The sequence below is a fragment of the Manis javanica genome, chromosome 3 (genome assembly GCF_040802235.1).
Source record: "Manis javanica isolate MJ-LG chromosome 3, MJ_LKY, whole genome shotgun sequence".
NCBI lineage: Eukaryota > Metazoa > Chordata > Mammalia > Pholidota > Manidae > Manis > Manis javanica.
In genome coordinates this window covers 185,993,424-186,005,887 of record NC_133158.1, presented here as the reverse complement: position 1 = coordinate 186,005,887, position 12,464 = coordinate 185,993,424, and the positions used below count along the sequence as shown (strand labels likewise).

Genomic DNA, 12,464 nt, shown 5'->3' with positions numbered 1-12,464 from the left:
GTTAGTTAAATCACTTTTAATTTGGGCTTTGTTGCCAAAGGATAGTCTAAAGGGTAAAAATGCACCTTTCATATATGTGAGAACTTTGGAATTCATACATATAAGAGAAAAAGTTATATTTCATGCTGCTTTGAATATTAAAATTGAGTAACAGAGTCAGAATTCTCTACTACTAAAGTCACTTCTTTTAGTCTCTAGGTACTAAACATGACTTGGGATTTTAACTTGTAAATTTGAAGCATAGAACTTTTCTGAAACATTTTTATCAGAATAAGGTGTAGTATTCTGTATTATGCATTCAATGGCTTTAAAAATCTGACATACAAGGAAAATTTTCTTTATTATGCTTTGATATGTTATCTCCCAGTGCTACTTTTGCTAACTATATACTAGGAAATCCAGAATTTGTAAAAACTGAATAAAATGGTAAGCCACCACACCTGCAATTGGATTTTGATTTGATTAAAATGATCATTTCAATTGTTCTGTTGTCTGAGTGATTTTTTTAAAAATAGATGTTTTGCTTTAAATGGAGATCAACTGTACATGTAAGAATCACTTCAAATTAATTGCAGGGGTAAAACTACTTAAGGAAGATTAGAAGCAAAACATCACCACACTGAATGCTAAAAACAAAAAACAAAAACTTGTTTGAGAAAAGGCTTATAAAAGCAAAACAAAGACATAAATTGAAGGCTGATATAAGTACCAGAAGAACAAAAACAGTGTACAGAGTTGGTCAGATTTGAATTCAGATGAATAATTATCTTTAATTAATGCAGAAAAATAAGAAAAGTATAAAGTAGATCATCTTATATCCTTTTAGATGGCCTTGGCTAGAGAGGTAGGGATTGTTCTCCTGTTGCTCCTTTGCAACAGAAGGCTGAGCAGTATGCTCAGCTGAACGATTGTGTTTACCAGTCTCCCTAGTACAGTTATTGCAGTTATTGTACATCTCTGACACATAAACAGTTGTGGGACTTCCGGGAATAAGCGCCTTTATCTTTCATCTGCTTTGTGCTGCTGTGTCCCGGATTATAGATTAATGGAATATAGATTGGAGACTGGAGGTCCAACAGCCCTCTTGAACCCTGAGATGACCTTAAAAATGAAAGTCATGCTGTTGAAATGTTGGGAGAGAAGGTAGGAGCTGGCGTTCCAGATGCCATATGGAGAAATCACACCAGCTGTGGGTGGTGTATTTTATGAAAGAATAAACTCCTGTGCATTTAATCCACTATTTTTCCTAGTCTCTTCTTCTCACTGTTAAACACAATTACTGACACAGGTTGGATAGATGTACAGAACAAATACTAAGAAAGAGGAAACAATAGGAATCTAAAAAGCTAATGGATTAAACTCATATGAATTTTAACAGTTCAAACTTTTAATTTCAGTGATATTAAGGCACAGTATCACATACAGTAAAGTGGTTTAATGGGGTATTCAAACCAATTTGAGTTTCATGAAAATAGAGGGCCAGAATTAGCACTTAAAACATGACTCCTAATTAAAATGGATTTCAGGGGGACAAGAATGATTTTTGTGTAAGTATATCACACGCAACATTTGAATTATAATGAAATATTATTTATTATATACCTGCAATTCAAATTTACCTAGGAGTTCAGTATTTTTATCTAGTAAGTCTACTTGTGAAGTTGTTGAAACTCATAATAATATAAACTATGCAAGGTTATTTTCAAAGAAATAATATTTTGATGGGGTTTTAACATTTGTTACCAAATGTTATCAACAATGCTACATTGAATCGTGGTAAAAGAAACAACACATTTTATTAGACATCTGAGGTGTGTCATTTAATTTTTTTGATAATCCCTCCTGTCTTGCCAATGGGTTTCAGCCCTGGGCAAGTTCACTATGGATTCAATGTGACCAAGGAAATGACAGCGGAACGTTCTTGGGGTGAAAGGGTTACACCCAACTCTATTTCGGCGGTGGCAGATCTATCACTAGAATCCCATCCACTCAGAGCAAATCTGCATGCAGCAAGCGGGTCTCTGCCTCTGGGCCTCTGGGCCCTGCCCCTATAGCTGTCTCAGTCTCTATCCTCGGTGCTGCCACCACTCCAGCCTCTGCTCTGCTCTCCTGCAAGCTTGCATTGCTGCCACCATGTTGCCCAGAACAGTGGGTAGGGCTCTTTATATAGAGTCAACAATGATGCATTGCCCACATGTATGTAGTGAGGTAGCCAACCAGGGCCAGGTGAAAATCCTGGCCACAGGAACCTTCACTTTATCCACACCTCCTTTTACAGAATAATAGGCTGAAGCTTAAATTATTTCAGTTAATGTATTGTGCTTACATGGCTAATAAGTGACAAATACAGGATTGGGATGTTGAATATAGACCAGATTATCATGTAACTTAATTAATGGTGAAAAGCTTCACTATTATAGGTAAAATACAGACAGCATCAGCTAGGATTTTTACACCTAATTCTTTCAAGTAAAATCAAAAGAAAAAAATTCTGCTATGCCAAGGATTACTGAAAATGTCCTTGGTAAACGCAACACATCCGAAACAGTGCTGTGCATCCCTCCTCTCCTTCCTCCCCTCCTGACTTCCAATCATATCAGCCAATTCCTTTTTCCACCTACATTTCTCTCAAATCTGTATCATTGTCTCTGTGCTGCCTTGCCTTCTTAATTCAGTTTCCCTAACAAAGAGAATGTGCAAACCAGGCACCAGCTGAGCAGAATTGAGGTCATTAGGAGGGACAAGTTCCGTATCTCACAGCTTCTCATCCACATCCCATGGTCAGCTGATCAGACCAAGACCAGGACTCAGACTCAGTCCCAGTAACACCAGAGATGAACTTTGTATACTAAGTGTGGATAAAAGAAAGTTCCTGTGACCAGGATTCTCACCTGGCCCTGGGTGGCTAGTTCACTACAGAGGTGTGGGCAATGGATTGCTATTGACTCTATACAAAGAGCTCTTCCCAGTGCTCTAGGTGTCATGGTGGCACAGCTGTGGGAGAGCAGAGCAGAGGCTGGAGTGGTGGCTGTGCTGAGGACAGAGCCAGAGGATGGCTTGCTGTATGCAGACTTGCTCTGAGTGAATGGTATGTTAGTGACTGAACTGCCACCTGGAAATAAACTTGGCTATAACCCTTTCACCCCAAGAACGTTCTGCTGTCATTTCTTTGGTCACACTGAATCCATAGTGAACTTGCCCAGGGCTGAAACCCTTTGGCAAGACAACTGGCGCAGTTGGCAGGGTTCATTGGTGACCAAGGAAAAAGAACAGGCTGCCCTCATGGAAGGAGTGTTTCAGCAGCTGCACCTATGGACAGGGAGACAGTAGAGTTTTCCCTGTGGACATGTGGTACTGGGAAGGGGTGGAGGGCTGGGGTCCACAAGAGAAAGCTGACTGAAATGGCAAAACTGCAAAGTGCTGTGGCCCGAGAGGAGGCAGCACAAGAAGGAGCAGCGGCCCGAGAAGGAGCGGCATGAGACGCAGCAGGATGGGAGCGCAGGCTTCCAGGTGCAATGGGGCAGGTGAAGGAAAAGGCCCGAGAAGGAGCAGCAGGAGAAGGAGCAGCACGCAGGCCACCAGGTGCTGTGGGACAGTGAGGGATGTAGTGAAGCCGTCAGCCCCAGAAATGGAGGAGCAGAGCTTTGACAAACAGGTGAGGGTGGAGGCCCTGCAAGTGCCAGAGGCATTGGCCCCTCCTCGGGTGAGACCCCACCTGGCTGACAGCTGGTGAAAAGCCAGAAGGACTCGGCAACTGTAGGTTCCTCCAGGAGAGGTGCAGCCCCCTCCCCAGTCTGTGGACCACTCCATGCTCTGCTTCTATCCTCACACTGAAGCACAAAAGGAAATACGTTCTGCTTCTCAAAGGAAGAATTTAAAGGGCCCCATGAAGGTCACGAGGACCCAGATGTGGGTTGGTTTGAAAAGGCAGGAGCAGATGGAAAGAAATTGGATGCCTGGAGCTGTGGCAACAGTTGGGACCTGAGCAGCGGTTCCGGCTACTGACGACGAAGCAGAAGGCAGAGAGAAAGCAACAAGACTGGCCTGTGAGTTTGCAAGACTTTTTGCTGGAGAGGCTGGAGAAGGTGGGTATTGTAATGCCCATCCATGGTCCTTTTGGTTAACTCCTTTGGGTAGAACTGGTTTGAATACAGCCAGGATGACCACTTGGCAATGGATCTCCTCAGGTGTGAGGGTTATTATAATTTGTTGTAATTTTTGTTATTTGCATATTGTCTTAGATTATGAAATTTGGTTACAATGTTCCAGCTTTCTCGCACAGGGCCCATTGCAGAGGATTGAGTACACACAGATTGAGAGGAAAGAATCCTGGAGGGGTGGAGTGTGGATAAAAAAAGTTCCTGTGGCCAGGATTCTTACCTGGCCCTGGGTGGCTAGTTCACTACAGAGGTGTGGGCAATACGTTGGTACTGACTCTATATAAAGAGCTCTTCCTAGTGCTCTGGGTAACACTGTGGCACGGCTGCAGGAGAGCAGAGCAGAGGCTGGAGTGGTGGCAGTGCTGAGGACAGAGCCAGAGACAATTGTGCAGGCAGAGAGGCCCCAGAGGACGGCTTGCTGCATGCAGGCTTGCTCTGAGTGAACGGGATTTTAGTGACTGACCTGCCACTGTGGAAATAAAGTTGGGTATAACCCTTTCTCCCCAAGAACATTTTACTGTCATTTCTTTGGTCACACTGAATCTGTATGAACTTGCCCAAGGCAGAAACCCATTGGCAAGATACCACGTTCCACCCAAAATAGGATGATCAAAATAAGCCAATTATCTTTTTCAGGAATTTGGGCAGAAAGACATTTGAGGACATACATACAAAGTTAAGTTGATGAATACATGGTAGCTGAGGGAATTTAATGGCATATTCTTAGAGCAGGGATTAATAAAAGATCACTAATAGGAAAGTCAGTCAGCATGATTCCTACAGCTGCACTGAACAGAAAATAACCTTCCAGTTTCTGGGGCTGTAATTTGAGAAAATTTGGTTCTGTCATTTTTTTGTGAGTTTCCAAACTCTGATTACTAGATGTATCCTAACATTGAACTTCTATTACTTTAGGCAGATTGAGTGTGTCTGTGATCCTTGAAGCATATATTAGAAGGAAGAGAGAGACAAAAGAGGAACAGAGGGGAGGAGAAGAGGGAAGAGAAGACAAAGAGCCTGGTTCAACTGAACATTTACAATAGTGCCTCAGAGTGTTACCAGCTTTATCTCATTACTTTTCACACAAAAATGAGTTCATTCTGTCATTACCATCAATTTATAGATAAGGAAGCTGAGACATAGGGAGGTTAAATAAGTTGCCTGAGGGCACATCACCCCCAAGAGACTGAATATTAGTTGGAATCCAGATCATCTGAATCCCCAGCCCTTGCTGCACACCACTGTGTCATCTTGCCTCCAGAAGTTCAGCCATGTCCATTATTCATTAGGTACAAAGTGGAAGACAGGCAAAATGAAAGGTTTCAAACAACAGTTGAATAGCAATCAGTCTCACATGTAATAGCAGAGTGTTATCCAAGCTATTTGCAATATATAAGGGCAATAGTTATTTGGGACTCATCGTTTAAAGGGCAGTAGAAAACTACAGAACATCTCACTTCCATACAGTGGTTCAACTCATGATCTAGAGTTAATCAGGCCATAAAAACATTCCAGCTGCACCATTTATTAGCTCAACAATCTCAAGTGAAGAACTCACAGCATAAATCCCCACAGATGTAAATTGGGATAAGATTCCCAGCTTCATAGAGTTGTTTTTAGGGTTAATGAGATAATGAGGTAGTGAGATAATGAGAAATAATATGAAAATATCCTATTAAGTGAACAAAACTGTATTTGCAATGCATGGCAGGAGGTAAAGTGTATTCAGGTTCTGCGCTTAAGAATGGGAGTAACTGATGACAAAAGTGTTTATCAGGCTGTGAAAACATCCCAGCTGTACCATAACTACCATAAAAGGGTAGTTTTGCTTTTATAAAAAAAATACATCCATATTATTTTGCTCTTTTGCCATCAGAAGGTACTCATGTGCTAATATATATTAATCTTACCTGATACATATTAAAGAATCAGAAAGTATATATTGTCACTGATTCCCTTTGGCATGAAAGACACAATTCTAACTTTAGATAATCTAATGGGAATTAAACCCATTTTTGTGAAAATAGATAATATACAAATAGGGTATAAAACCAACTTATATCTGAACGTTTTGAATGTCATTTTTAGTTACAAATTGAGAATATCTTTTCCATTATAGAGAGATCATCTTGATCTTTCAACACATCAGAAATCTATATCTAATAATGAAAGTACATCTAATAAAGGAAAAATACATTTTAAGGAGAAGTAATGATAGATGTTTCTTGACACAGCAATCCAAAAAAATAGACAACATTCTTAGTAGCAAACAACAGAACCCATTCTAGCTAGAATTAGGCAGGAAAGGGATTCTGTACAGGAATCACAAAAGTCTTGGGATCTTCAGGAGTGCAGAGCGTCAGCCTCAGAGAACGAGAAGCCAGGAAAGATGCACAAGCCACACACTGAGACTGGCTGGTTGAAGACCCCATTGAAACTTAACACTGACCAATTGCACAGCTTTTACCACTTCTGTCCTTGAAAGCGGGATCCTGCTGCCTCTGCACTAACCGGGAAGGATGAGTGGGGAGAACGAATTCTGTAAACACCTGCATTTCCCTGTGCCTGCTTAGGAAATCAAGTCCTGTTCAGCTGTCACTTTGTTAGAGCCTTATTCAGAAATCTGCTCCTTAACAGTAAAGAAGGTTAATTAAGTAAGACTTTTGGTTTCTACCTTGGGGAAGTGAAAATTAAGGCCTGCCAAAATATTTAAAGAAGTGTATAAAAGGTATTGGGTAACCAGAAAACACATCAGATGTCCACCAGAGACAGTACTTACATATATAATCAAAGTCCTTATTTTAGCAGACTTAAAGCAGAGCCATTGTATAACAAAACACAATAAGCGATTTTTGTAGCTGTTTTGCTACATGTTTTAGTTAATATTGCCAAATGCATTTCAATATCTTTTGACAGTTTGACAGTTGATGTCATAGTACTTAAATGAAAACACCAGGGGTGTATTGGGAAATTGAATAAACATCTCTTCTTTCAGAGATATCTTTGGATATTTCCTGTAGGTCGAAAAGCTAGTAGATATACTACAGTTTATGAATGCCTGTTCAACTTAATTAAATATGGCTTGAAATGAAATAGAAATTTTAAATATTAGAAGGCATAAAAATATGCCTATGAAATGTATCCAAAATAACTTCACCCAACAAAAATCAATGTATTGATTCCAGAATTTAGCTAATATTTAGGTATCTTTTAGAGGCATCATTTATAGTAATTTTTCTAGAAATTTTAAGTTTCTAGAATAGAGTCAAGAATTAGGAAGTAAGCAAAATAATTTGCAAGGTCATTGCACAAGAATGTATCCACTTTGCAAGTTGCCCACAGAGTACCACTCATAGCATACTCTTCCTTATTCTTTGAACAATTAAAATGAGCTTATGTTGAGGTATCAAACCACACTAGCACTGAGTACATGGCCTTCTTGAACATAGTAGTGGAAGCCTTGATACTAAGGATGGAGGTAGAAAATGAAAGATAAGATGTAGACATAAGAATTCATAAAGCAGACCCGAGATAGCTTTGTCTAGGGCCAAACCTCTCAAAGAGTGTTCAGTACTCCCAAAAGTATAGCTATTCTATGGTACAATGTTCCTGATATTGCAGATAACTATAAATTATTCTTCACACACTCTCTGAGGAAAGTTCCTAGAGATAAGCAAATTTAGAAAAATTTTATCAAAACAAAACTTTAAATTTGGAGAAGCTTCCTGTTTTGAATCATTTGAACATGAATATTAGTAAGATGTAACAAATAGGAGTAGCTCTCTTGGGCCTGCTTTAGGGGTTCTTTATGAAACATCAAAGTATAAATGGATAGGCTATCACTTTTTTGGGTGATGAAAAATAACTAGAATATATATGCAAGAGATCATAAAATTCCAAAATCACTAGGGCTAAGGATTGTCTCACCTCATTACCATAGATATCCCACAACACCCAATTTTTATTTCTTTTCATTGTCTAGAATGACATTCATTTTTTAATGCTCACTTTAAGCAGAGAGCATGGAAGCAACAGATGAAAATCCTGGAGTTTGTCTGGTTTCTATCTCACCTTTAAAGCTCTGCTCTTTCAAACTGTTTATCTTTTCAAAAGAGCTTAATTCTGAATTTTTGAATTGATTTAGTTTAGATTCTGAATCTCAAGATGTGAACCTGAATAGAAAAACATGTTCCTTTATTGTAGAAAATAAACGATTTACTATTTGATTAATATTTATTGTTTCCAATACATTATCAAATATTTGAAACAAAAACTTCCTTTATGCACTCTAACACTTCACAAGTTACAGGCTGTTGCCCAACTGTAATAGCAAATACATAGACATTAATTGTTAGTAATTATAGAAATTCTGACAGTCAGACCTTTGTGGTTTAATTTGGTATGATCCCACCAACACGGTGCTAATTGAGCAGCCCACCACACCCATACAAATGATTTGTGTCATTTCAAATGATCTGTGGCACACTTCCCAGTCAGTAGAATGGATATAATAAAGTTCCAATAATTTCCTTCTACTCTCCATCCAATATTCATTAGGCTCCTCACTCTTCACAAAGTTTAAAGTATATCACATGAAATACACAAATGATAAAGCAATGTCTATTTGAGTACTCACATTGATGTCTTCCAAATCTAAATTATTCAGAATAATATTATTCCTTTTCCAGATGATGGGGGGTCTCAGTGCTCCTTGAATGGCACAGCTCAGAACAGCACTTTGTCCCACCGTCGCTGCTGTGATGCTTAGTTTCTGATCTTCAGGCAGACTTAACTGGATAACCTCTGTGTAGATAAAGTGTCAGTAATGTTGATGAGCATGTGGTTTTATAAGGTTAATTAGTATAAAGTTTCTGAATGCTACTAATTAAGGCTTTGAATTTAAATAAAATGGAAAAAAAGCCTGTGATGAAATGAAAAAGGAGTAAATTGTTTCCAATAAAAGGTCAGAATGACATTTCAATTTAATTGATTGACAAGCATCCTCATGAGGCAAAGAACTATTAAACATGAAATGAATATCAGAAGTAGAGTTATAATAAGCCTGGCAGATTGCACCCAAAAGAGAGATAAATTATTTAACTGCCAAATCGACATGTAGTGTGTCATTGGCATTGAAATAAAAATGATGTTGTTTATTCACTGATAGAATATATTGTAGGTGAGGTGAGATCATTGCTGGCTGGCTTCAGAGAACACTAGCATAGCTGAATGAGTAAAATACATCATTATGCTGGGAAACATAAATTGACTCTAAAGGAATAAGATTTATTTGGGACGTTGAAGGAGGACAAACTGAAGTTCACCAACCAAATAGCAATGAAGTGAAATCCTGTCAGCTGTCTTTATCTAACAGGGTTGGTACAGTACGGTCCTTCCTGATCCTTACATTTTAAGGTTAAATATCATTTTTGACTAACCATTGAACACATTTCTCCAAATAATTATGTTGAACCAGAAAACAGAATTTGTAATCTGGATCTGGCTTTCCTTCTCTGTTTTCAGGCAATCCTTGCCAACAGGTCTGTCACCGTTCATCACCGAGAGAGAGGATGGGTCCCCCTCAGTTTCCATCCACATGCATGCTGCCCTTCAGTCTTCAGCTGACATTCACAGACACTCTAACTTTGCCACATTATGACTGAGTCTTGCATTTTGATGTTGCTCGGTCTTAGCCAGGTTAGAAATATCACAAATCACTATTCCCACTGAATTTTCCATGTGGGTAGGAGGACAAATTTGTCCTTCATCCCTTTGTTGTGGTTAATGACATTTTTTATGAGGGGGTTAATTTGTAATAAATATGATCAGATGCAATCATTTTTGTGTCCCCCAAAATACCTCCTTCTTCTTTTTAACCATTTTACCTTCTTTTTTCTCTTTCTGAATCCAATTTCTTCTTGAGAAGGAAGAGAAACACTAACCAAATAAATTTCATAGAATATAATGATTTAATAAACAGTTCTCTGAGTTTTGGTACCATCACAAGTTGTGAAGTCAAAAATTGCACACATCTTTGTATCAAAAGACTAGACTGAACATTTTAACCCCCACATGGGCATGTCAAGTGTTAGTGTTAAGTGTTTTCTGTTGTCATGGATCACTGGATGCCACACCACTAGCTTAAGAAAATAAGTGGAAATAGATGGACACATATTCTGTTATACAAAACCTAGTCTAAACCTAAAAACCTTATTTATGGCATCACTGTTTTATGTTGTCGTGAACTGACTAGGCATGCTTAAAATAACAAAACCCCGAGACTCAGCACAGGTTTATTCTTTTGGTCACTACATAACTGATAAAAGTGATAGAAACGGGTAACAAACATCTCATTCAGCCATTTGTATTAACAGTTTAATGTTCCCTAAAGGCATTTATCCATATTCAAACTTATGTTTCCTTAGTAAAAGAACATACAGTATATTTGCAATCTTCTTTTCTTTAACACTTATTGTACATATATATTGATATGTACATAAAATCACTAAAAGAAAAAAAATTTTGACCAAGTAGGCACAGGAAAAGTTTGAAGTTTGCAAAACAGTGTTTCTTTATGTCTTTTAAAAAAATATTACAAATTACAGGAAGAGAATTATAAAAGTAATATCATGTAGAGTATCATAAAAGAATCATTAATTATTTTCCATTAACATTCTTGAATTCCAGCTTCTGGTTCCTCATAAAATCATGTAAGAGATAATGAGACATCTGGTACTAAAAAATAGCATGTTAGCATTGGCTAGTCTCACATTTAGAAATACAACTGATACTAAGTCACCTTGGAATCTCTTCACTCACCTCCTGCATCTGTTATTAGGTCCCAAGCCATTGACATTAGTTGTGTTTTTGGTACTTATATATTACAACGTTAATTGGGCAATATGGACATCTTAGAATAAATGCTGAGATTTGACATAACTTTATGTTGGACATCCTTATAAAACACAATTTTTTGGAGAGGATGCATAATTAGAATTAAGAATTACTATTCCTTCAGGGACTGTTAGCAGGCACAGTAAAAACCTTTTATTTAATTTGGAGATCACATTTCAAATTATTTTAAAACTATCTCAGCAATATGTATTATTAAATAATTGTATGTGTCTTGAAAACTCTTTAGGATATTTTTCCTGCTAAACATTTCACCTCTTCCCTAATATATTATATATAACTATGTATATAAAACCAATTATGTTCACCTGTTTTTCCTAAAAATCAATTGATGCTTTCCTTAAATAAATTGAGCAGCAAGATTTCTTTTACCTACAAAGTTGTCATGCTCATCTTTACTAGTCTTTCTGCTAGTTATTAACAAAGATTTAAGCTCACAAAATCACAAGTGTTAAACATTTTTATTCTTATATTTCAAATTTTATCAAAAATGATTTAATATTGAATAAAATGCTTATGAAACAGCAAATGTAAATTTTGTAGAGAAATGGTGATTATGTCTAGCATTTCATTAACAAACAGAAACAATAACTATGAATAGATCTGTAATTTAAAAGTGATTTTAAGACCTATTAGTACAGGTTGCTTATCTTTGAGCACTTGTATATATTTATGTAAATATAACCATAGTTGTTAGTTTATAAATGAGTTTCAATGAAAATGTTGGAAATTTAATTCCTTATCAATTATGGTCATCTACATTTTCCTAACTATGCAGTAATAATGGCATATTTCATTATATAGCATTCTACCCACAAACATCTGCTACTTAAGTACAGATAACTGCTGTGCAACAAATAACATATATCATTTTAGCACACTTTATCCCTTCAGCTCCAATGATAATGCATGTCTGAAAACTCCTCTTTGAATAAAATCATATAAATCATTTGATGTCCTGACCAAAGGTAAAAACATATAGGCTAGATATAACAGATGGTACTGAGCTTTTTGAAGTTTTTCAATACTTCTCTTGACTTATAAGCTTTGCCTCTTATTGTAGGTTCTATCAAGTATTTAAGGAAAGAAATTGGAGCTCTAGCCGTGGTGTTTCCTTTGACCACATGTTATGAAGACTATTAATGCCATTTCCAGACCAGCTTTTTTCTTGTGATTACTTGGGAGAGCTGAGGCAAGTAAAATCGTTTCTCCCTGTGGATCCCTTTCTGCACTTTTTCATTTTCACAACTTGTCTTAAAGGAATATTAAGATCTTTCTTTCAAAAGAATGAAAAATTGTAAGTCTCCTCTAGCAGAATCTGAAACCAGAGACAAGAACAGCAAAGTACAAGTCTAACCACAGTAGATAAGTGTTTATCAAGAATTTATTCGA

At 37.4% G+C, this 12,464-nt stretch overlaps 1 protein-coding gene across 4 annotated transcripts in view; it reads right to left on the bottom strand.

Annotated features, from left to right (window-relative positions):
• Positions 1 to 12,464, bottom strand: part of FSTL5 (follistatin like 5) — an 813,978-nt gene that overhangs the window by 244,363 nt on the left and 557,151 nt on the right. For all 4 annotated transcript variants that reach the window (XM_073232529.1, XM_073232528.1, XM_073232527.1 and 1 more), the window contains exon 7: positions 8,797 to 8,963. In XM_073232529.1, the coding sequence (XP_073088630.1) occupies positions 8,797 to 8,963 (167 nt within the window). The remainder of the gene's footprint in view (positions 1 to 8,796; positions 8,964 to 12,464) is intronic.